The sequence below is a fragment of the Clytia hemisphaerica genome, unplaced genomic scaffold (genome assembly GCF_902728285.1).
Source record: "Clytia hemisphaerica strain Z4C2 unplaced genomic scaffold, Clytia hemisphaerica genome assembly, whole genome shotgun sequence".
NCBI lineage: Eukaryota > Metazoa > Cnidaria > Hydrozoa > Leptothecata > Clytiidae > Clytia > Clytia hemisphaerica.
In genome coordinates, this window is record NW_027104383.1 from 175,578 (window position 1) to 197,798 (window position 22,221).

Here is a 22,221-nt window from a genome sequence, read left to right on the forward strand (position 1 = left end):
AGTAGAATTTAAAGTTCAACCATTAACAGTTTCATACATGACACAAACTGATAAAAGCAGACACAACTGGACATTCCCTGAAAAGGCTGAAATAAATAAAACATCTGTCGACCAAGTAATTGCGACTAAAATCAAAGTCCAATATCTTGGAACTGCGAGGATAAAATGTTGTCAAAAATATTTCACTAAAAAAACCTTTTTCAAGAGCAATATAATGTACTCTACAACCTTATCACTTCATTTTTGCTGCATAGTCATGATGTTTTTCTTAATCTACATTAAATTACCTTTCAAATGAGGGGTAACTTGATAGGTTTTTGAGAATTCTTTTTTTAGGCCACCTAGCAGTGAGATTCCGAGGTGGGCGTGGCCATAAAGGCCCGGTAGGGAAGTCAAAAAAAGTTTCTACCGAATTTGTTCTACTTTTTATGAAATTATACATGTTTTGGCACATTTTGAAGGGGTAATCAGTTTATGATTCCAAAAATCCATTTTTAACATAGATCCCTTCTTCTTCAATCAAAAAGGAAAAGCAAAAATGATTTTATTTGTGCAGTCTACAGACTAAACACTTAAACGTATTTACTCATTGTATTTTGTTGTTTATAAAAAGTATTATTAAGATATAAGGCGAGGCCAATCTGATTTGTTGTTTTAAGGGCCAAGCTACCCAAAAAAGAGCGTCTATTGGTCGGTCGGCGAAAAAATAAAAGTAGAACATCACCTATAAAATCTCCTAAAAAGGCAGCAAAAACTACAACATCTTGACAAAAATGCGGAATAGAAAATAAAAAGACAAAAAGCTCGAATTCATGGATGAATTGAATAAATTTGGCAGTCTGTAAAGCAATGAAAATAAATTAGTACTACCAAAATCAATTTTATTTTTATTTCGCTTTCGCTTTCTGGAATTTCAGGGTCGGTTGGGCCCGTAAAACAACCAATCAAATTGGTCTCGCCTAAGGGATCTGATATGTCAATGAAGAAGTGCTAAATCAATTCAGGAATGAAACGAGAAAAATTACATCCACGACTGAGAGATTGCTACAGTATTTATACAATCATCATTTTTTTCGAAAAAGTTTCCGTAGACGGCCTATGGACTGAACACGTAATATTCACTCACTCGTAGAAAGAGTTATAGTAGTTTTTTTCAAGGATTATTTATAAGAAATAAAATAACACCTACCTTTTTAATTTCCACAGGATTCCACGGATGACGAGAATTCTCAAAACCTGATCAAAGATGCCGCCGCCAAAGTGTCAGACGCTTTGAACAACCTTCTCAATCAAATTGGGAACGGTGGCAAACAGCCTGAAGACCAGTACGATGACATTTTGAACGCCAGCGATAAATTGTTCAATAGTATGGGAAATGCTGATGAAATGGTTAGACAAGCCAAAATCCTCGCACAGGTAAATATTTTCTCTTTTATCTTTGACTTTAAATTGGGTCAGACAGTTTTGGTAAAGATATTCTCTTTGAGTGAAAGTAAAAAATTTGAAACAATAGATTTGCCTTAAATCCGTCAAGAATCATTTTTCAAAAGCCAAAACCTTTTGTTAACGATAATTATCCGATGGACTATTATGGAGTTGATTATTATATAGCTAGACGTAGTAACGGAAGGCTTTATATGCGTGATAACCAAAAGAACTGTTAAGTAAAATTTTATGTTCAATTGTAAATTTTTCGTTTCAGGCCAACTCTTTGCTGGTCAACGGTATCCAAGGAGCAGCAGAAGGAGAGGATGATGATGACTCCAGTAAGAGGCTACTTGCTGCAGCCAAGGTGCTCGCCGATGCCACCGCTCAGTTAGTGGATGCAGCCAAGGTAGGTCTTTATCTAGGCATGTTTAATTTTATTGTTAATACCGTATTTCATTGATTGAATGTGGAGCTTCAAGACTGCATATCTGTTTGCCTTCTACCAATATCCTTAACCATATCGTTTTGAATTACTTTTTAGTCCCTGTCCGTCTTCCTGGCTACACTTACTCTAATGAAATCTTTGTAAAATCCAATTTTTTGTTTTCTTCTTGCAGGGTACAGCCAAAAATCCCAACGACCAAGCCGAACAGGAGAGGTTACGCCGTGCGGCTGAAGACCTTGCAGTGGCCACCAATGCTGCTACCCAGAATGCATTGAAAAAGAAACTGATCAAGAGGCTTGAAAATGCGGCTCGTCAAGCTGTTGCTTCGTCAACTCAATTAATCACTGCATCCAAAGCTGCTGGCCCAACCAATAAGAATCCAGCATCTCAACAGCAACTCTCAGATTCATGCAAGGTTTGTTGATACTTTTGTGACTTAGTTTAACGTTCAGATAATTCTAAGGTCGTAAAAGTTAGTTAGAATTATGCTATGCCTAAACACTACTGTACCATCACCCTTATTACCGAGTTTATGTATGTGTGTTTTTCTGCGACGGGCACGGTAAGGTTCTAATTTGGCTAATTCCTGATCAACTGAGGACGGCGATAAATTAGCACTTTTACCGTCCTCGATTTTTGGGGGTCACAACTGCGGGTTTTTCCAAGTCGCTTCAGTCACTCTCCCGTCCTCAAAAGTGCAAATGCATAAACTCGTTATTTAAGAGTCATCGCTATTAGTAAAACGTTTGACTGTTAACAAACAAGTCTTCCGACTAAGGGAGTACAATGAAATTGTGATTGTTGTTCTTTTCTTCTAGCCCGTCAATGACCAATGTCATGATCTTATCGCAAGCATCAAAGACAGTCAAAAATATCCGGACCACCAGAAAGCACAATTGGGATTGATCACTGCTTCAAAGAACTTTATCCCAGTAAGACTGAGTTTGAGTTATCGAATATTCTGACGATATGTTGGTGAAGTTCCCATCGGAAAGGAATAATGGTCAGCTTTTGATATGCTGCATTCCCGGTCAGGTTCCACTGTCTTTGCGCGTAAATCATGATGTTTTTTTGATTGAGCCGCGAATCCATGAAAACGAAGGTTCAGTTCCGCTCCCTCTGCCAATTCCTTGACGCGTTCTGTCGAAATTTTGAAATCGAAACCTTCCAGATGTTGAAATTTTTCCCGATCCTCAGAACTTTCTCGTGTCGGAAGAACATTTCTACGGGTAGCGGGTCAGCCTTGGTTTTTTTTAACATTAGGGTATAATTATCTAATATTTTGGTTACTTTAATCGGATTAATTTTCGCGAGATTAAATTTCGCGATTTCGCGATTTTTTGCCACTTGCGAACACGCGTGAGATTCCTGATTCTCGAAATTAAATCCACCACAAAACTTTTAAAATTGTATTTTTGGCGGAGAAACTAGTTCCAAGTCTCCATTTATGGCAAAAAATGGCTATTTTCAGGTTTCTGGCTTATTCGCGAAATTAAATCCACGCGAAATATTTCAAAACTCTGACTCGCAAAATTAAATCCAGAAAATTTCGCGATTTTTTTAGCTCGCGAAATTTAATCTCGCGAAATTTAATCCGGTTAAAGTAGATCGTTCCTTTCTACTAAGTAAAGATTATTTCTTCCTTCATATCCTTGATTCTTTCTCCTAATGTTCGAATTTTCTTCTTTTTTTTCAGCCGGGTAATAAGTTGGTGGCCAACTCAAAGGCTGCAGTACCAACAGTCGCAGACAATGCAGCTGCTTTACAACTCACAAAGTCAGGAAAGAACACACAAGTTGCACTTGATGAATTAAGATCTGCCGCTGATAAGGTTTGGATTTCTAAGATTTTAAAAATTATTATTAATTGTATTGTTATATTTTTTCAATACGTATATCAAGTATTGTGCCAAAGCTACATGAAAAGGGATTACAGTAGACTGAATTTAACCATAGTTTAATGACTTAAAATGAAGCTAAAGTAATGACACGCACACAGAATAGACTCATTATGCACCCATAAACTTAAACCCAATCCACTTGTGACTCGACTATCCTAAGTTTTTTATGTCTCAAGGTTGTGCTTTCAATGTACATTGACAATTTGATTATAAAATCAAATTTTGCCGGTGAAAATTTTAAATTCAACAAAAAAAAAAAAACTTCTTTATTGCACAGGCGGCCGAAGCGTGTGGTTCATTGGAAATCGATGAAGCTTTGAACGCAGTCAAAATCTTGGAAGAAGAAATTCGAGAAATGAGAGAAGCGGCAAACCATGGCCAATTGAGACCATTACCAAATGATGACGTAAGCCGTGATTTTGAACAATGATCTTTATCCTGCTCTTGGATTTTCTTCTCTACTATTTTTGAGATAATCAGTGTTTTCGCCTACGTCAATAGTTCAGGTCTTTCCTATTTAGACACATCATTAATAATGCATTTATTGTCTTGTATTGTTAACCGGGTTATTTTTTGACGCGGCCTTTACGAGATTTTACGCGATGCAATTGTTCTTTTCGCATGACGGCGGGGTTACATTGCAAGCTAGGTCTTTACTTGATATCGAGCAATATTCTTTATAACATTCATCTCTTTATTCCAAAATTTCATCCCTTTTGTTTACAGGCCGACGAGAAAGCCTTAGAAGTTGCCGGTTCCGCAAAGACTGTTGGTGCCAACATGGCTCAACTCTTGACGGCCGCCGCTCAAGGCAACGACAGCTACACCGGCATTGCCGCTCGGGACACGGCCAATGCGTTGAAAGCTCTAACAAATGCCGTTCGTGGTGTTGCTGCCACGTCTGGCGAACCTTCGGACCAACAGGCCATTTTGAAAGCAGCGCAAGTGGTCATGAACAAATCGGCACAGTTGATCGCAGAAGCTAAACATGCCCTTGAGGATCCGAATGACCCGGAAAACCAACAGAACCTTGCTCATGTAAGATTTCCTTCCCTTTTTTCTCATACCAAAACGTCATTCGGAAATTGGAAGCTTTAAAATTATAATAGCATATCAATGAAATGTCATGTTTCCCAAACAAGTACATATATGATATTCTTTCTTTAAAAGGAGCCTCTCTTCGCTCTTTTAGCCTTCTTATGGTCTACTAAATCTTAGGGATTTAATTAAGTGGAAGATAACCAAAACGCGAATTTTTATGTTTACGCGGAGCTAATTAACCATTTTGAATTTTTAGGTTGCGAGAGAAGTGTCACGTGCTTTGAGTCACGTGGTCGGTTGTTTACCAGGGCAACGAGTTGTTGAGCGTGCAATCGATGATATCAATGCCATCTCCAAAGCTCTCGGAGATCCTAATGTCCAAGTAAGATCATGTTTTGCTTTTGTACTTTTAGATTAATTATACCAATGCTCGGTGAATCTAGAAATTTTCATAAATTCTTTTGTTTGTGCGACGTAAACGTATTCCATCCATGCGGCCGGGTAGCTCAGTCAATAGAGCATTCGCCTTACAATCAAAGGGTAGTGGGTTCGGTCCCCGTCACCCCTGTAAAATGTAAATGGTCATTGTGGTCAATAATTCCATTGCTTACGCACCATGGTCTACATCGGTACCTTTCCAAGCTGATTTACACTGTTAACTGTCATTAATTCATTTGTGTTAGTTCCCATACACTGAAGAGCCTTTCAGCGCAGTTCAAGAACGTCTTAATGAGACGAGTCTTGCTCTTAATACTGCTGCCAACGATGTCGTCCATGCAGCTAAAGGAACGTCTGGCCAGCTTGCAAAAGCATCAGAGAACCTTTCCCACACGTATGGTGATGTACAATACAGTGGTCTGGCTTTGGCTGGCAAGTATAACGACAGAGCTGCACAAGATCAGTTGGTCGATAACTTGAGGAACACTTCTAATGCAAGCAGCAAATTGTTGTTGGCTTCTAAAGCACTTGCCGCCGACCCTGGAGCACCAAACGCAAAGAATCTGCTCGCTGCAGCTGCTAAGTAAGTCAGCCTAGTTTTTCAAAGATAAATTACCCTGAACCTCCAATTCTTGTCGCACTGCAGCTTAATCACTTTTGTTATCCTGTGTAAAATGAAGTATTCTTATCGAACCAAAGTATGTACCGGGTGCGCCACAAAAAAGTTTCTCTCTTTAAAAGTAATTTTCTTGAAATCTAAAAATTTTAAAAGAACCATTCCTATTTTATTGGAAAGGAGAAAAATAAACTTAAATTTTGATGGGTCATTTATTGAATTCGATTCATTAAATCAAAAGTTATGCTCAATTGAATAAAAAAGTTACTTTTGGAAAGTGCTCAAAAACGTTAAAAATCGACCTATCAAATTATTCAGAAGCATAATTACATGATATATCAGTATTTTTGTTTCAGTCATTAAAAATAATAATTAGCTGTCTAAATGACCTCTTTTTATTTAAAGGAAGGTTGAATTTCAATGAAAGGAAGAAAATTCGTCGAAAAAGGCCTAAAAATCTGGTATAATTCATAAAAATACATCAAATATGGGTTTCGAGGTAGATTCAGCCTTACATAGACTTAATCCAGTCTAGAACCAAAAATTTGAGGAAAATTTCGGTAAAACTAAATCAATTTAATTTTGATGAAGATTTTGAACCCTTTCGACCCTTCAGTTTCAAAATTTATGTGTTTAGTTAATGAAAAATGCTCTTAATCATGTAAAGGCTATTGCGATTGCCAAATTTAAAGTAAACATTTGATAGGTCGATTTTTAACGTTTTCGAGCACTTTCTGAAATTAACATTTTTATTCAATTGGACATAACTTTTGACCTAATGGATCGAATTTAATAAATGACCCATCAAAATTTAAGTCTATCTTTCTTCTTTCCAATGAAATAGGAATGGTTCTTTTAAAATTTTTAGATTTCGAGAAAATTAGTTTCAAAGAGAGAAACTTTTTTGTGGCGCACCCGGTACAAAATCTAATTGTATCATTGTATTATAATTATGATATCCTAGGATCTTATGACTGAAAATCGAATGTTTGTTTTTGCTTTTTCTAAACTTTTCATCTCACTTTCCTAGGGGTGTAACTGATGCAATCAACCAACTTTTGGATCAGGTGTTGACGAGCGCACCAGGACAAAAAGAATGCGACCAAGCTATCCGAAACATTGAAGGCTTATCACACGTTCTCGATAACCCAGTCGAACCTGTCAATGAGGTTTGAGTTTTTTTTAAATATTTTGCCTTGTCAACTCTTGCTTTTATTACCAAAACCTTTAATCGGGATTGCTTAGCCATCAGCTGATCATAACTCATAACCTTCGCTACTTTGTTGTTTTAGATATAAATTTCTATTCCTAGAGCTACAATTTGACTTTTTGACAGTTTGACTTTGATCGTGAAAAATCGGAGAATATCGCCTCAAAAGCAATGTAAATGTGAGGTCTTCTTTCAACTGTTCATAAGGACAAAAGTTCTCGATGCATTAAAATCGTATCCAATTTATAACTTCAGGTTAATCATACTTGTCTTGTCAATGTTATAGGCATCGTTCTTCGAATGTTTGGACTCTGCTGCAGAGAAATCACAAGATATGACGAAAGCGGTACAAGATCTCAGTGATTCATTGAAGAAAGAGGACACTGGTGAACTAGTCAACTCTGTTGGTGTGGCAGCTGATGCTGTTTGTAATCTCACCGAATCAACCGCTCAGGTATGGATTATAATGAATTATATGGTCACTCAAACAAATCTAACTGACAACAGTACTATGATAAAGGGCCTTTCCAGAGAATTAACAATCACGATTGGAGATTCTGTCTATGCCCGATTGTACCGCCTCCATCAGATCGGTGCTATTATAAAATGGTACATGAGTTGCGGTGCTCCTGGGTCTCTACAAGCGGTATCCAGTCAAAAATGATCGTGGTGTAATGCACCTCTTCCTTAGTAATGGCCGTACAGGCTGATTCCGTGAAATCCAGTTAGGAGCCATCTTCAATCAAAACTCAGCGATAGATCCGAACACTACCAGCTTTTCATCTTTATAACCTCCAAATATTCTCTCTTTTCTAGGCTGCATACTTAGTCGCCATTGCTGACCCGTCGAGTACCATGGGACAAGCTGGTCTGGTCGACCAATCACAATTTGCAAAAGCACGTGATGCAATCCGCGCGGCCTGTGACGGATTGTTAAGTGACAATGCTAAACAACAGCAGGTAAGAATCGTCGTTGTTATTTGATGCCGATACAGTTGGCGCTCTCTAGTTCGATTTTCAAGGGGAATTGGATTTTCATCAAATAAGTCAGCGGTGGCTTTCAATTTTATCGAATAATAGAGTGGTGTCGAATACTAGAACGCCGAATTTGAGAGCGCCACCGCATTTGTTTTCTATTGTATTGCTCAAATTTATGATTTAGAATATTCTAATTTGCTTTCATTTTGCTTACACCTCTATTCCGTCGTGATAGGCACCACTGCAATGGCTTTTTCTACCCAGTCTCTGTCATATGCAACCAATCAGCTGTCATAAAAATAACGTAATGTCAGAAGATGATTACAGAAGTGCCTAATTCCGAGTCTTTAATATTTAGCCTGTATTTTCACATGCTTCCACTTTAAAAAGTAAGCAACTTAACATTTCAATTTAACCAAATTTTTCATACATAGATTTTATCAGCAGCTAGTGTGATCGCCAAACACACAGCCATTCTTTGCAATGCTTGCAAACAAGCATCGACCAAAACAAACAACCCTGTTGCCAAGCGACACTTTGTCCAATCAGCGAAAGACGTTGCAACTAATACCGCCAATATCGCTAAATTCATCAAGGTATGATATCTGTTGGATGAATCGCGGTTTAATGAAGTTCAATATTCCCCTACTGGAAAATCTAAAATATACAACTTCAAGTAGCTTTACATAATACTTAATCTTGGTGAGTGCCAAAGCTTTTATGAAATCGCTCACAGGGAGTTAAAAATTGTTTGTTTTATACAACCCCTCCTTTGTTCTCTAGGCATACGCAGTGAAAATGACACCAGACAATCGTCGAAATTGCGCTGACGCTGCAGAACCACTCTTAGAAGCAGTCGATAACCTTGTGGCATTCGCTTCCTCACCTGAGTTCGCGTCTGTTCCAGCTAAGATCAGTCCTCAGGTAATACTTTCACTTGCCTCGTATTCAAACAATTACCATGGTGATTATGTCCATCGAGACATTAAATGATTTTTTTATGAATAGAAAGTAGTTTTAATAAAATCCGCTGTGAGTAAATCAACATGGCAATGATTTCTAAACGTGACAAGTGACGTTCGTAACGTCTTTTCACAACTCGAACCCGAACCATTGTCTTTGACTTCTGAGAATACATTAGCCTCTCTCTACTTTAGCCCTTGATTTTGTTTGGTTAGATATTCGTTTTTTATTGGTTTTTGACAGTTTGAATTGAATAACAATTACCAATAAGACAGTAAAATAAGGCGTAGTTACAAAAATTTATCCATACGCGAAATTTGATCCACCTAAGATAATAATTTGAAAGGCTATTAATCTTTTTTTTTCCGAATAAAATGTCTTTTAATATTTCGAACGCTTTTCTTTTGCACCTTGTAGGCTAAAGCAGCTCAACAGCCTCTCATCAGCTCTGGCAAAAATATGGTCAACTCCAGCACCAAACTCTTCCTTGCTGCTAAGCAACTGGCAAACAACAATAAAGATCCACAAGTGTGGAATTCGTTCACTCAATACGCACGTGCGGTTTCTGATGCTATGAAAAAGATCGTCTTCAGTCTCAGGTAAGGAAGGTTCCTTTGTAATTTCCAGCCTTTATACTTGCGTTGTGCAATCGTGCCTAAGATATTTTACATATGTGCGCTTTAACCTCTTTGCGCTATTCAGCCCTCTTCCTCGAAACAGATTTTTAAAAATTAACTATCTGCTTTAGAAGCTTAGAATGAAAAAACACAGACTTCAATTTTTGCCAGTCTTAGTATGTAAAAGTAAAAACTAAAATTCATTTTCAATTTTTTTTTCTCTTCCCGCAGAGAGAACGCTCCAGGACAACAAGAATGTGACCAAGCTGGCGATATGATCAACAGAGCCATCAACAAAATCGATCAAGCTTCACTGTCAGCTGTCAGTAACAATCTGAGACCTGACACGCAAGGTTCATTAAAGGTATGACCAAACGGTCAAAGAAGGGTTTATTTTTCAACGCTTGCTATCAACTTATCTAAAAGAGCAGATAAAAAAGGTTTCCTAAAATGGCGACATGGTTGAATTCTCTCCACAGTAATCTTTGTGAAAATGGAATACTTGAAACTTACCAATCCTTGACTTCCATTTAATGAAACAAGCATATATCAATCGGCGGGAAAGTCTGTGCTGCACTGCCTTACCGGGTCTAACTTATAAGTGCTTTTCCTTCGTTTTCGCACTCCTTCTGAAACTAGACAGCTAAATAGCTGAATATGGGCACGAGACCACCGCCGTGTCTAACTTATAAGTGCTTATAGGCGCGTCATGATTTATTGAATTTTTATATTTCCAGGAATTCGAAGAGAAATTAATGCTGATCTGTGCACAATTACAAGAATCTGTACCGGACACTGTAGACCACGCCAAAGGAGCACCAGAAAAGATCGGGCACTCTGTCATCAAGCTGGCTAACCTTGCCGATCCTCTTGCAGATTGTGCGATTGGATTCGCCTCAAAACTTCCCGGTGGTTCGCAGAAACAGACCGAATTATTGGACAAAGCGAAGACGGTTTGTGAATCGGCCGCCTCGTTGGTTTATGCCACCAAAGACGCGGGCGGTAATCCAAAGGTAACCCATTGTTTTCTTTAAACTGACAAACCTATAGCCAGGATGCTTGTAAGATAAGGGTACCAATTTTAATTCTAGCTTGGAAAGTTGAAAAACCTAAACTTCAAATACATGATTTGGGGAAATTTAAACACGCTTCTTTTAATTTGTAATCATGGCCAAAGCTTTTCAGTTTCATGCCAAGTTAAGGCATTTTGAAAACACTCCATAAGTTGATCGAGTACTGTATATCATACATTTCATTTTATATTTACTTTTCTTGATGCATCGAAAACTATTTTGATATCGAAATAAATTTTATAACTTGATCCATCGTAAATATGGAGTAAAGGGAAAATTATAAGGAAACCATATCGCTAATCTAAACACGCCTTTCTTGTTCAATAATTCATGGCATATTTCATTTCACAAATTCAAATTTATTAGAGAAAGATAAGGCCGTCTGTTAGATGGAATTAGACGCCATTTCTTTAAGAAAAACGTATTTCACTAAGGGTCAAAAGAGTTGCTAAAGCTTCAAACCTTGAGATTTAATATAAATTGATTGGTCCGGCTGTGCATTTCCTTCAAATCGATTCTCAGGGGTTTTGCTTTGTTTTTGGTAGGTTGGTGAATGAAAAATTGACTCTGGCGATTTCTAGATTCTAAGTCGACAAACTCTTAGCAAGTGTATTGATTGGCGTAAATATTTACCTGAGGCGGCGAACCAAACTTTTCGAATGGCGAATTGTATTTTTTTCGTGTCTTGGACCGACGGAATTCTCCGTTCACCGGGCCTGAATAATATCCCTGGATTCTAAGTTGCTTGGTCCTAGGGATGATTTGTTCCTTTTCCCTGCCAACTCGTACCAAAAGTTTTCCAAATTTTCATATATTTCCATTACCACATTCTCCAGGCACGAGAAACTCATCCCGCTGTTGACGAGGCTGCTGTAGATTTGGACGAAGCTATCAATGATCTCACTCAACAATTGGAAGAAACTGCAAGTGATACTGGTGCTGTCACTGCTCTTGTTGATTCCATAAAGAAAGCAAGAACTGGAGTAAGTGGGCATCCATCTTTGTTTGAATAACATCTCTATTTCAGGTCCTATAGTACTGTATATTTTGACACCTTATTTCGTTTTTGTAGTAAGTGATCTACGCGTAATAGCTCGCCGCGAGCGTAGGACGGGATGAATGCCACCACGCACCACATTGTCTTAATGACCTTCCAGATGGGAGTTAAGAGCGATGACCACCCCACCACTAACGCATTTGTGGACAACAGTTATAAAAAAAACTAAGCGAAGTTGTGACTGTAGAGTCATCCATCTCGAGCCTTGACAAGTAAGCCCCAATTATTCAATACTTTTTCTCCCCTTTTTCTTTAGATTAGCATGTTTGTAGCAGATTACCGTGACCGAAGCCATGGTCTTCCACCTGGTATGACTTTTGTTGAATATCAAGACAAGATGGTCAAAGGGTTGAAGAATATCACAAGAAACTCCCAAGATATGGTAAGAAAGCTTACAAATGCATATTTTATTTCCACTGTTGATGATCAGTTTGTCGCAAATTTCGATGTTATCAGTCCAATGTTGCAACTGGAAGTCCGTCCAATTGAATTTTCTAACATGGATTTTCATCCAAATAACAAGCTTTTAAAGCAGAAATTTTAGACTTTCCGTCCAGATTAACCAAAGCTGGTTGCAACACTGGTAATCCATTCAGATTTTGCAAAGTTAACTAAAAGTTCCGTTGACTTGTTTGAACATGGATTTTTACTTAACTGTTTATCCCTCTTTTCTCCCAACAGGTCAGTAAATCTAATAGTAAGCCGAAAGAACTTGGTGGAATCGCACAGGACATGTGTAAGAACTACAATCTCCTTGCTGAAGATACCAAATATGCTGTTCTTCTTACCAACCAACCTGATGTAAGTCAACTATTATTTAAAGGTCATGTTTTAAAATTAGAGTGATATCGTTTGATTACTCATCAATTTTAAATTACATGCTTTTCCACATTGAATTAACACGGACGTGGAGCAACATGAAAGAGGGAAAAACATTTTTTTGTTTATTCAGCACGAAATTGAGCACAATATAACAATAAGAGAAACCGGCCTGATATGAAACATGTGTCTGTTATGAAACGGGAAACACTTGTGTCAAACTAATATCTTTAAGTTTTTCATCATATACCTTTTTTAGTTCCTTCTTCTTTGAACATGCTCTCAGCCCGTGAAAAACTTCAACGATTTCAAAGCTTAGGGTTATAATCATTTATGTGGTTTGATTCAGTAAAAGCCTGCATTGGTAATCGTTTACAGGGAATCCATTAAAATGAGAAATGTATAGAATTCTTTTCAATCCTGCTTCCCCGTTTTCATGGCCGCACTTTATAAATCGTATATATTTTCTGTTCTTTCTTCTAGATCGCTGATCGATTAAAGACAAGCGTGGACACTTTGGGTGACTCCTGTTCTCATCTGGTGGTCGCTGCTGGCAACGTTCAATCGTCTCCAAACGATTCGTACGCCAAGAGAGACCTCTCAGATAAGGCCAAGCAAGTCAACGAAAATGTCTCATACGTACTCGCCACGCTACAGGCCGGATCTATTGGTACACAGGCTTGCATAGATGCTGTAAACACACTTAACGGTATTATTGGTGATTTGGATACAACTATCATGTTTGCCCAAGCTGGCACATTAAACCCAGAAACTGGTTCAGAGACATTTGGCGAACTTAAAGAGAATATGTTGAAGACTGCGAGAGATTTAGTTGAAGACACGAAATCGTTGGTTGTTGGTGCGCAGGGTAGCCAAGAACAGCTAGCGACGTCAGCACAAAAAGTACTTGCTAGTATGACTAGCCTGGCTGATAAGATCAAATTGGGGGCAACTAGCCTGGGATCGGATGATGTCGAAGCACAGGTAAGATGATAACATTTGATGAACTGATTATAATCTGATCTGGTTAATTTTGGCTCAAATACTCTTCATAGATAATCTAGTTTTAAAGCAAAAGTTTGCCACCGTTTAGAAATTGTTCTTCAATAAACAAAAAGTGAGAAATAAACTACTACGAGTATAAGAATCTTCATTTCTTTTAACCACTCTTCGATTCATTAGGTGATGCTCTTACAAGCAGCAAAAGATGTAGCTTATGCGCTAACTGATTTGGTCAACGCCACTAAGAACTCTTCGGGTAAATCTGCTACTGATCCTGCAATGGAAGTTCTCAAAGTCTCTGCCAAGGTAAATGATATGATAGTCATTACAGTGGAGTCTCCATAACTCGAACGCGTACGCGTACCAATATTTATTCGAGTTATGCAGTATGGTTTTATAAGGCATAGCTTACTGAAAGGACCTAAAACTTGTTCGAGTTAATGAGACAATTCGAGTTATAGAGGTTCGAGTTAATGGGGCTCTTACTGTATTTATAATTTTTTTTAATCTTCCTGTTTTGGAAAGAAAGTTTCGTGTGTCCCCTTGTATTATTAACAAGTGTGAAGTTTTTTTATTACATCTTGGTGATAGAAAACAGAGATAATGTGTAACATTTTACCATAGTGATCTGTCTGCGTTTTGTGTAAGAAGGAACATGCTGTTCCATTCAATGTTTGCAAGTTCATAGGTATATGGCTGGTCACTTGTTAGTCACAATATCCTCCCTTTTATTTACCTTCTCCATCTGTAAGCAGAAATTCGTCCAGCTGAGATTTCAGTTTGCCTATAACGTTTCCACCTTTTCCGTCTATAGGCTGAAATCCCTTAAATTTCCATCCTAATACACTTTTCTCGAGATGCATAAATTTATTGTTGTCCTCGTTTTCAAACAGATTTCATTGCTATAAAATTACATATTCACAATGATAATTGTGTTGCTTACACCTCATGAGACATTTTGAATTTCAAGTACTTTTGTTTTAGAGTTAACGTTTGCCTTTTGGGAATTTAAATTGGTTTAAATGTATAATTTAATAGCAATGAAACTGTTTGAAAACGAGGACAACAATAGATTTATGCATCTCGAGAAGAGTGTATTGCAAGCTTTTGAAGACTGAAATTTCTTTAACTTTGTGTCTACTTTTAAACTATCCGTCCTGATTCACCAAAGGTGGTTGCAACACAGTATAATATTTTCACCATTTTTCTCTCTTTCTTTCTCTCCACCAGACGATGGTGACCAACGTGTCATCTTTATTGAAGACCATTCATTCTGTCGAAGACGAAGCATCGAGAGGAGTGCGCGCCATCGAAGCAACCGTTGATGCCGTCAAACAAGCCGTTGTGGTAAGTTGCTATGACAACTCACGCCTATGCAAATCATTTAAAATGAAAAACTCATACAAAATCTTAAAAGCTGTCCATAAATGGATACCCTCACTATCCACCATACGATTTTTTTTCTTCTAAAAAACCAAATTGTATGTAGTAACTTTAGAACCCTATTTTTGAGTGCAAATTTAAGTCTAGAAAGCTTTCACTCGAGCTTCTTTATAATGTATTGAACGCAGGTTCTTCGCTTTCTTCGCTGCGAAAATTCAATTTTAAGGATCCGCATATTTCATCTCAATAGTGAAATGCAGAATGACTTTAATTTGTACAGATACTAAAAAAGCTTGCAGTCAGCTGAAAACTACATTAGGAGGGAATTAATTGAGCTTTGTAGTTTTAATTGAGTTTTTTTTATTCATAAAATATTTCAATCTGGTTTTCCATTATTTACCCAGGAATTACAAAACGGTTCTCCCCCATACAAAGACGCTTCGCCAGAAGAGCTGATCCGAGCAACCAAAGGTGTCACCTTGGCAACCGCCAAAGCCGTTTCTGCTGGCAACAGTGGCAAACAAGACGATGTTCTGCAAGCCGCCAACATTGGACGTCGTTTTACCACCGAACTTCTTGTAACGCTAAAGGTAAAGTTTTAGTAATGGGCTATTCCAGAAATAGTCTGTACCCCCTATGCTGAGGAGGTGTGACGTCCAGGGTGGCCTGGAAAATGCAAAATTAAAGGTGGTCTGGTTTTTTGAATGATAAAATCCAGGTCAGTAAAATTGGGTTGAGAATCCAGGGTTTTAATTTTTTTTTTTAAATCACCTCAACATAGGGGGTACAAATTTTTTCTGGATAATTTAAGTATCGGTCACGCATACCTAAATAAAACATTCCATCTGGTTCTGGCGAAGTAGCTATAAGTTCATGAATTTTTAGGGCTCAACCCTTTTTTGGTGATTTTCAGTATGGTAGTTGGCAGACTTGATATTCCCAAAAGATCACCCCCCCCCCTAACTAACAGTATATGGTTTACATCTTGAATGCTGAACAAATTTTGTTGAAACGATTTCATTTTAGTATTGGCAACCAGGAATACATATTACTTAAATAAAATGGCTTACATCGAATAATTATTTTCCATTTCTTCAGAAAAATACAGTTGACGCTCTCTAATTCGACTTTCAAGGGGAATAGGATTTTCATCGAATAGGGGAGTGTATCAAATAGTAGAGCTTTAGAGGGTTTCTTGTTGACGGTGACTTTAACGAATAAGGGAGCGTATCGAATAGTAGAACGTTGATTTAGAGAGCGTTATCTGTACATCAAAAAGCTCTTTCAATTGAATAATCGTTCTCTCAAAAATTCTACAGGGTGCTGTATTCAACGCGGACAACGAGTCGGTAAAGATATCCATCATGATGAAAGGTCGTGAAACAGCGGAGGCTTATTGTGACGTTTTGAACCATGTCGCGTCGATTGTCATGCACCCTTCACAACCGAAGAAACAACAACTTGTCGTGTTGTCAAAGCAAGTGGCCGTCAGTGTTTCTGATCTTGTCAAACAAGCAGAACAACTCAAAGGTAATTCTTTGAAACATACCATCTGCTCTTTCTGTAAAATTGAATATAGAACCCAACCCATTATTTACCTTATTTTGGTATAGTTACCTATTACCCCTGACATACCGGGTGCGCCAAAAAAAATACATGTTTAAAATCGGCTCAGTCGATCAAAAGTTTTGTTAAGAAAAGTTTTTTTTCTTTTACCATTCTGAGTAGGTCAAAATTTTCATTTTCTACTTTTGATCTTTTGATTGCCTGAACTGATTTTAAAATTATACACGCCAAAATTTAAGTTAAGTTTTCCTCTATAGAGTAATAAAAGGCATAAACAAAAAATCATCCACTGTACGCTCACAATATCTCCACAAAACTCTGCACTTCTTTTTTGAGCACCCGGTAGAAGTCTAATCTGTGGCAGGGAACTCTGATCTGGGAATTTTGATTCTATCCTCGCTACTCCAAAGCTTATCAAAATAGTTTGAAATTTAATCATAACCTTTCTTCCTGCTTTCAGGAGATTATGTCAACCCAAACGATCCAAACGTGATTGCAGAGAACGAGTTATTGGGTGCCGCTGCATCCATCGAAGCCGCCGCAAGGAAATTGGCTGAACTTAAACCACGTGCTAGACCTAAGGTAAATGCGATTTTCATGATATTACTATCATTGCTGTCCCTCTGAAATACCACGTTTAACCTGGAGGTACGCGTTTTTGTAAAACTTCAAATTACTTAAGAAGTTGGAGTACGAGCATTCTGTTTCATCAGATTTCATTCGTTGCCGTACAGTTTTACTCTCGCTAGTTCGAACCCGAAATACTGGTTTAATTTGTTCGAATTACAGAGAGACTCTAATCATGGAGAGTATTTTGAGAGGGTTCCCCCTCGACGGGAAACGAGAATTAGTTCCAATTATAGAATAATAGAAGTAATAATAGAAGTTGGAGCTAGTGACTGGTTGCCATACCAACCTTATCCCGTTGTCTATTGTTAAATGATAGACTCTTATTTCCATTTTCCCCACAGGCTGCTAATGAAGACCTGAACTTCGAAGAACAAATCGTCGAAGCCGCTAAATCAATCACGGCGGCCGCCGGTGCACTCGTCAAAGCCGCAACCGCTGCTCAAAGGGAACTTGTCGCCACCGGAAGGGTGAGTTTCGTGTTGGCATTCGATTTGTGTTGTTTTTAAAGTTGAACTTTCCTCCATTCTGTGTGTCTTCTCATCTTCCCGCGCGCCACGCAAATGGGGCCTATAATAGGTTAGTTCTGAGGCCCTGAAATACTACCATTGCCTAGTCTTTATTTTTAGTAGATTTTTATTTGATTTACATAGTTTTTAATTTTTTAATTTATGAAGTATTTTGTTTAACTGTAACTAAAATATACTTTTTTTGTAAATAATAATGATAATAATAATGGTATATTTCAATCTCCAAAATTTACATTTGGCTCTTCGGCTGAAAATATTATACAGTATATATGTCCAAAGTCTAGAAAAATATTTTTATTTATAAAATTATAGATAGTATAATGATATACTTGTAGTTTGATTCCTACCAACAGCTCAGTAAGTCCAACCTCTTTTTTTCTAATACATTTTCCCCTCCTTATATCCCCTATTATAGGCCCCGATAGGCCCACATCCTTAATATTGCTGACAGAGTTGGCAAATTTTCATTTTCTGCACCTCTGTTGATAGGTCGATCCGAAATCAAGTTGGGGAATCGAGAAATGGTCACAAGGTTTAATCGATGCTGTAAGTTTATGCTTTCTTTTATTCGCTTTAAAGCATTCAAATGGTAATACTAAATTTTACTTTGTATTTTCCTACAATCACATCCTGATATTGGATGGTATAGCTAAGATGCCAGAATGCTAAATCTCAGATTCTATATAAAAACACGGTAGATAGAACGTACAGTTGACGCTCTCTTATTCGACGTTCTACAATTCGATACATCAAGAAACTCATGATCGATGCTCTACTAATTCGATATGATCTCTTATTTGATGGAAATCTTAAATTCCCTTTGAAAATCGAACTAGAGAGCGTCAACTGTATATCATGTTATTGTTACCTACCTAATGTTATTCATTTCAGGCACGTCTGGTAGCCGCAGCAACAGGTAGTCTGTGCGAAGCTGCTCACGCTACTGTCCAAGGAGATTACAGTGAACACAAATTGATCAATTCTGCGAAGAGTGTAGCCGATTCTACTGAAAAGCTCTTGATCGCTTGCCAGTCGAAAGCCGATAAAAACAGTAACACGCAGCGAGGCTTACAGGTAAAAAAAAGATGGTAGCAGACAGTAACCCCTAAAATGTCTTTCCTTGCGTTTTGTTTATAAAATTGTTCCGTGAACTTTAAGGTGATTCTTTGATGAATCGAATTCTATCTTATCCAAATTTGTCATCCACTTTGCTGATAGCTTTGGATTAAATACCCAAACGATACTAAGGATGGATAAAGAACCATTGAGATTTGGTTTTCACTTTATAAGGATATAAAATTTACTGAATGTTTTCTTTGAAATAGTCTCTTCTCTAAAATGTATTAAATAGATATAAAATTACCTGTTATGTTTTATGTGTTATTTTTCAGAATGCTGGACATGCCGTCAAATCAGCTACAGAGATTCTGATCAAGGCGGCGACCGGATCTGATGATTGGTTCCGTGAACAGGACGATGTCAACTTGAATCAAAGCATGGACGACGACTACAATTATGAATTAGAACTTCAAGAGATGATCCTAAAGAAACAGAGAGAATTAGAAGCTTCCCGCCGTAAATTGACCATCATTAAAAATGCACGGTACCGAGGTGAAGAAGAAGATGAAGACGAAATGCTGTAAAATAGGTTTCGGTGACCGTAGGATTAGTAATGTTTGAATGATGTTGTGGGAGAGACTCAGCGTGAGAGAGACCTTTAGACAAAATGATGATGGAGAAGACCCTCAAAATAAGGAACTAATACTATGCTTCTCACACTTATATAATATCTTGGATCATGAACGACAGACACGCCATTAACCTAAAATTTTATGAATTATTGGCTCTAAACTTCAAAGGACTTCTTTTTTCTTGGGATCTGTTATTTTCGCCAAAGTTACATTGAAATTGCTGTCGGGAGTCTGATATTTTTCTTATACGTTTTTTTTTTTTTTTTTAACAGTAGTAAAATTTTAGTTTTTGTCTTTTTGTCATGCCATAAAGTATATTTAATAGGAAAATTATAAACGATAGAAACTTCTATATTTTTGCTAGAAAATTGCCATTACACTTAACAGTCCTAACTTTCGTTTTGAATTCGCTGACATCACTTTATTTTTTTTGACAGTATGAATTTTCTCATCACCCTATACTTGCGATACCAACTGAGATAAATCTTTTTTTAGTCTTAACCCGTTTCTTGTTTGTTAGTTTATGTTTAGCTTGCATATGACACATAATTGTACAAAGGAAGTTTTTTATATAAAATAAAATGGCGAATACTTCGTCGACCGTACATTCTATTCCCATATTTTTACTTATCGATATCGATCGATAAAGGCCCCATTTGCAATGCGCTTTGTTTTCAGCCACTTAATTGGGGAGAAAATAAACAAAGAAGCTTTTTTAAATATATAAAACTTAAATATCTCGAATTCTAAAAACAGTTAGGCAAAAATATTTTGAGATTTTGCTCAGGACAACAGAAGGATTCCTACAAACCATCTGGTTATCCCTTTGATAATGGTTCAAGTCACACTTGCGGCCCTGTTCTTAAGCTTTCCAAATGTGGTTAAAAATGTTATCATTTTCTAATGTTCTCATTCGGATTTTCTTTCTTTAAATTTCAGGTTGGCTCAGGAGCAGATTCAGATGCTGATGGACAATGGTCCCAAGGTCTTATCTCTGCGGTAAGTTTTCATGCCATTTTACTGTTACATTGTTATCAGGCTTCTGCTATAATAGTCAGCGAGTCAGACTACATGTTTATCCTTTCATTTGATTTACTGTAGTTGAGTAGTTGATATATTAAAAAAATCAGGTCCTAGAAAGAAAGAAAGGCTCAAGATATTTCCAATTACAATTAAAATTACATGGTTTTCACTTAGAAGTGCTTATAATACAATGTAGATTTTTAGGAAAACTGATTCTTAACATTGACTGTAATACATTTTTCTTTTGATTCCAGGCACACATGGTAGTCGCTGCAATCGGTACCTTGGTCGAAACAGCAAACAGTGCTTGTAATGGAAATGCCACTGAAGAAAGAATCATTGCTTCAGCTAAGGGTGTGGCCAGTTCCACTGCACAACTCTTGCTGGCCTCACGTGTTAAAGCAGATTTGAACAGTCTCCCGCAGAGGAATTTACAGGTACTTGACATTAATTGATTTTCTTTTTATATTCATTACGTTTATAAGCATACTGACACCTGGACTTGGTGAAAAATAAGCCTATCACCCAAAGCATGATTTGAACTTGATTCCAAAATATACATAAACATAAACATAAAAGAAACAAAGACCTTTTCATAAATTACTTTACGAACATCCCTTGCCTCGTTTTAAGATTATTGCCATGGTGATTAACTCCCAGCCCCGGGGGGGGGGGCACTCGATTTCGAAACGACGGTATGTGCCGCGTAAAATCTGCTTTTCAAAATCGTACCCTTACAGTGCAGTTCAATATGGCTGAAAAGGTACCCTTTCAGTGCATTTTCTCTTGATTTACCCAACCCTTATAGTGCACTATATTTCTCAGCTGTAAATCTGCGTGAAAGAAGAAGCTTGGGAAATTTTCTGTTTCAAAGAAAAACTGAGAAAATTATTCAGTCAGCCGTAATTATCAAACAATAGAAAGTTTTTCAAACAAACGAGAAGTAAAAACCTTTCTTTTTAACAATTATTTTGAATTTGTTTTAAAATTCGACCCTTGCAGTGCAATCTGACAGAAACACACCCTTACAGTGCATTTTGGGATGCTGAAAAACCCCACCCTTAAGCGCGGCACATGACGTAGGCCAGATCATATGAGAGCCCCCCCCCCCCCGGGCTCCCAGCGGATTTTATTAAAACTACTTTCTATTTATAAAACAATCATTTAATGTCTCAAAGGACATAATCACCATGGTAATTGTTTGAATACGAGGCAAGTGATGTTCGTGACGTAATTTATGAATATGTCTATTGAGACACTAGGAACAAGGATACACTTTTTTCTTTTATTAGAAAAATTGTATAAGAACATTGGCTCAAAAATGCCAAAAAATAAGAACAATTTAAGAACAACCTTTATCCTCGATGAGCTGAATTTGGTGCATTAAAACAATAATATTAAACTACCAAACTTCCAAATAAAGGTGTCCAGTTTTGAGAGAATCTTTGTATTTGTAGTACTATTATAAGAGTTCATATATTTAACTTCCAAAGAAGGTCAATTATAATGCGGTCATACTATCGTAACACCAAGCACTAGTACACGTTTTTTTATAAGAACAAAAGGCTTCGATGACCAAAATCTTAAGAACAAGTCAAGAACATTTTAAGGCTTTGCTGACTCTAAAACACCAATTTCTTACGAAAATGGACCAAAATAATCATAAAAATGGTGAAATTAAGAACATGCTAAGAACATTTCTAGGTTTAAAACTCAAAAGTTAAGAACATCCGAAGGCTTCAAAAAATTTGGATGTTCTTATAAAAAAACGTGTAGTCTAAAGGTAAGAGGCGACGGAGCGGTGGCCTTTAAAA

At 37.3% G+C, this 22,221-nt stretch overlaps 1 protein-coding gene across 2 annotated transcripts in view; it reads left to right on the plus strand.

Annotated features, from left to right (window-relative positions):
- The window catches only part of LOC136819247 (talin-2-like), a 31,106-nt gene that overhangs the window by 8,212 nt on the left and 673 nt on the right, over positions 1–22,221 (plus strand). Inside the window, exons 18-47 of one of the 2 annotated variants that reach the window (XM_067075468.1) lie at positions 1,207–1,416; positions 1,703–1,834; positions 2,046–2,288; positions 2,692–2,805; positions 3,570–3,704; positions 4,051–4,179; positions 4,500–4,811; positions 5,071–5,196; positions 5,498–5,835; positions 6,899–7,037; positions 7,365–7,532; positions 7,895–8,038; positions 8,491–8,652; positions 8,840–8,980; positions 9,437–9,618; positions 9,868–10,000; positions 10,374–10,649; positions 11,546–11,692; positions 12,023–12,148; positions 12,448–12,567; positions 13,069–13,569; positions 13,768–13,893; positions 14,818–14,934; positions 15,375–15,560; positions 16,290–16,500; positions 16,997–17,118; positions 17,508–17,633; positions 18,183–18,239; positions 18,585–18,767; positions 19,085–19,989. In XM_067075468.1, coding sequence (XP_066931569.1) covers positions 1,207–1,416; positions 1,703–1,834; positions 2,046–2,288; positions 2,692–2,805; positions 3,570–3,704; positions 4,051–4,179; positions 4,500–4,811; positions 5,071–5,196; positions 5,498–5,835; positions 6,899–7,037; positions 7,365–7,532; positions 7,895–8,038; positions 8,491–8,652; positions 8,840–8,980; positions 9,437–9,618; positions 9,868–10,000; positions 10,374–10,649; positions 11,546–11,692; positions 12,023–12,148; positions 12,448–12,567; positions 13,069–13,569; positions 13,768–13,893; positions 14,818–14,934; positions 15,375–15,560; positions 16,290–16,500; positions 16,997–17,118; positions 17,508–17,633; positions 18,183–18,239; positions 18,585–18,767; positions 19,085–19,336 — 5,358 coding nt within the window. In that variant the 3' untranslated portion in view covers positions 19,337–19,989. Of the gene's footprint in view, positions 1–1,206; positions 1,417–1,702; positions 1,835–2,045; positions 2,289–2,691; positions 2,806–3,569; positions 3,705–4,050; positions 4,180–4,499; positions 4,812–5,070; positions 5,197–5,497; positions 5,836–6,898; positions 7,038–7,364; positions 7,533–7,894; positions 8,039–8,490; positions 8,653–8,839; positions 8,981–9,436; positions 9,619–9,867; positions 10,001–10,373; positions 10,650–11,545; positions 11,693–12,022; positions 12,149–12,447; positions 12,568–13,068; positions 13,570–13,767; positions 13,894–14,817; positions 14,935–15,374; positions 15,561–16,289; positions 16,501–16,996; positions 17,119–17,507; positions 17,634–18,182; positions 18,240–18,584; positions 18,768–19,084; positions 19,990–20,323; positions 20,384–20,661; positions 20,845–22,221 lie in introns of those variants that run through there. The other variant, XM_067075469.1, reaches the window with a different exon arrangement.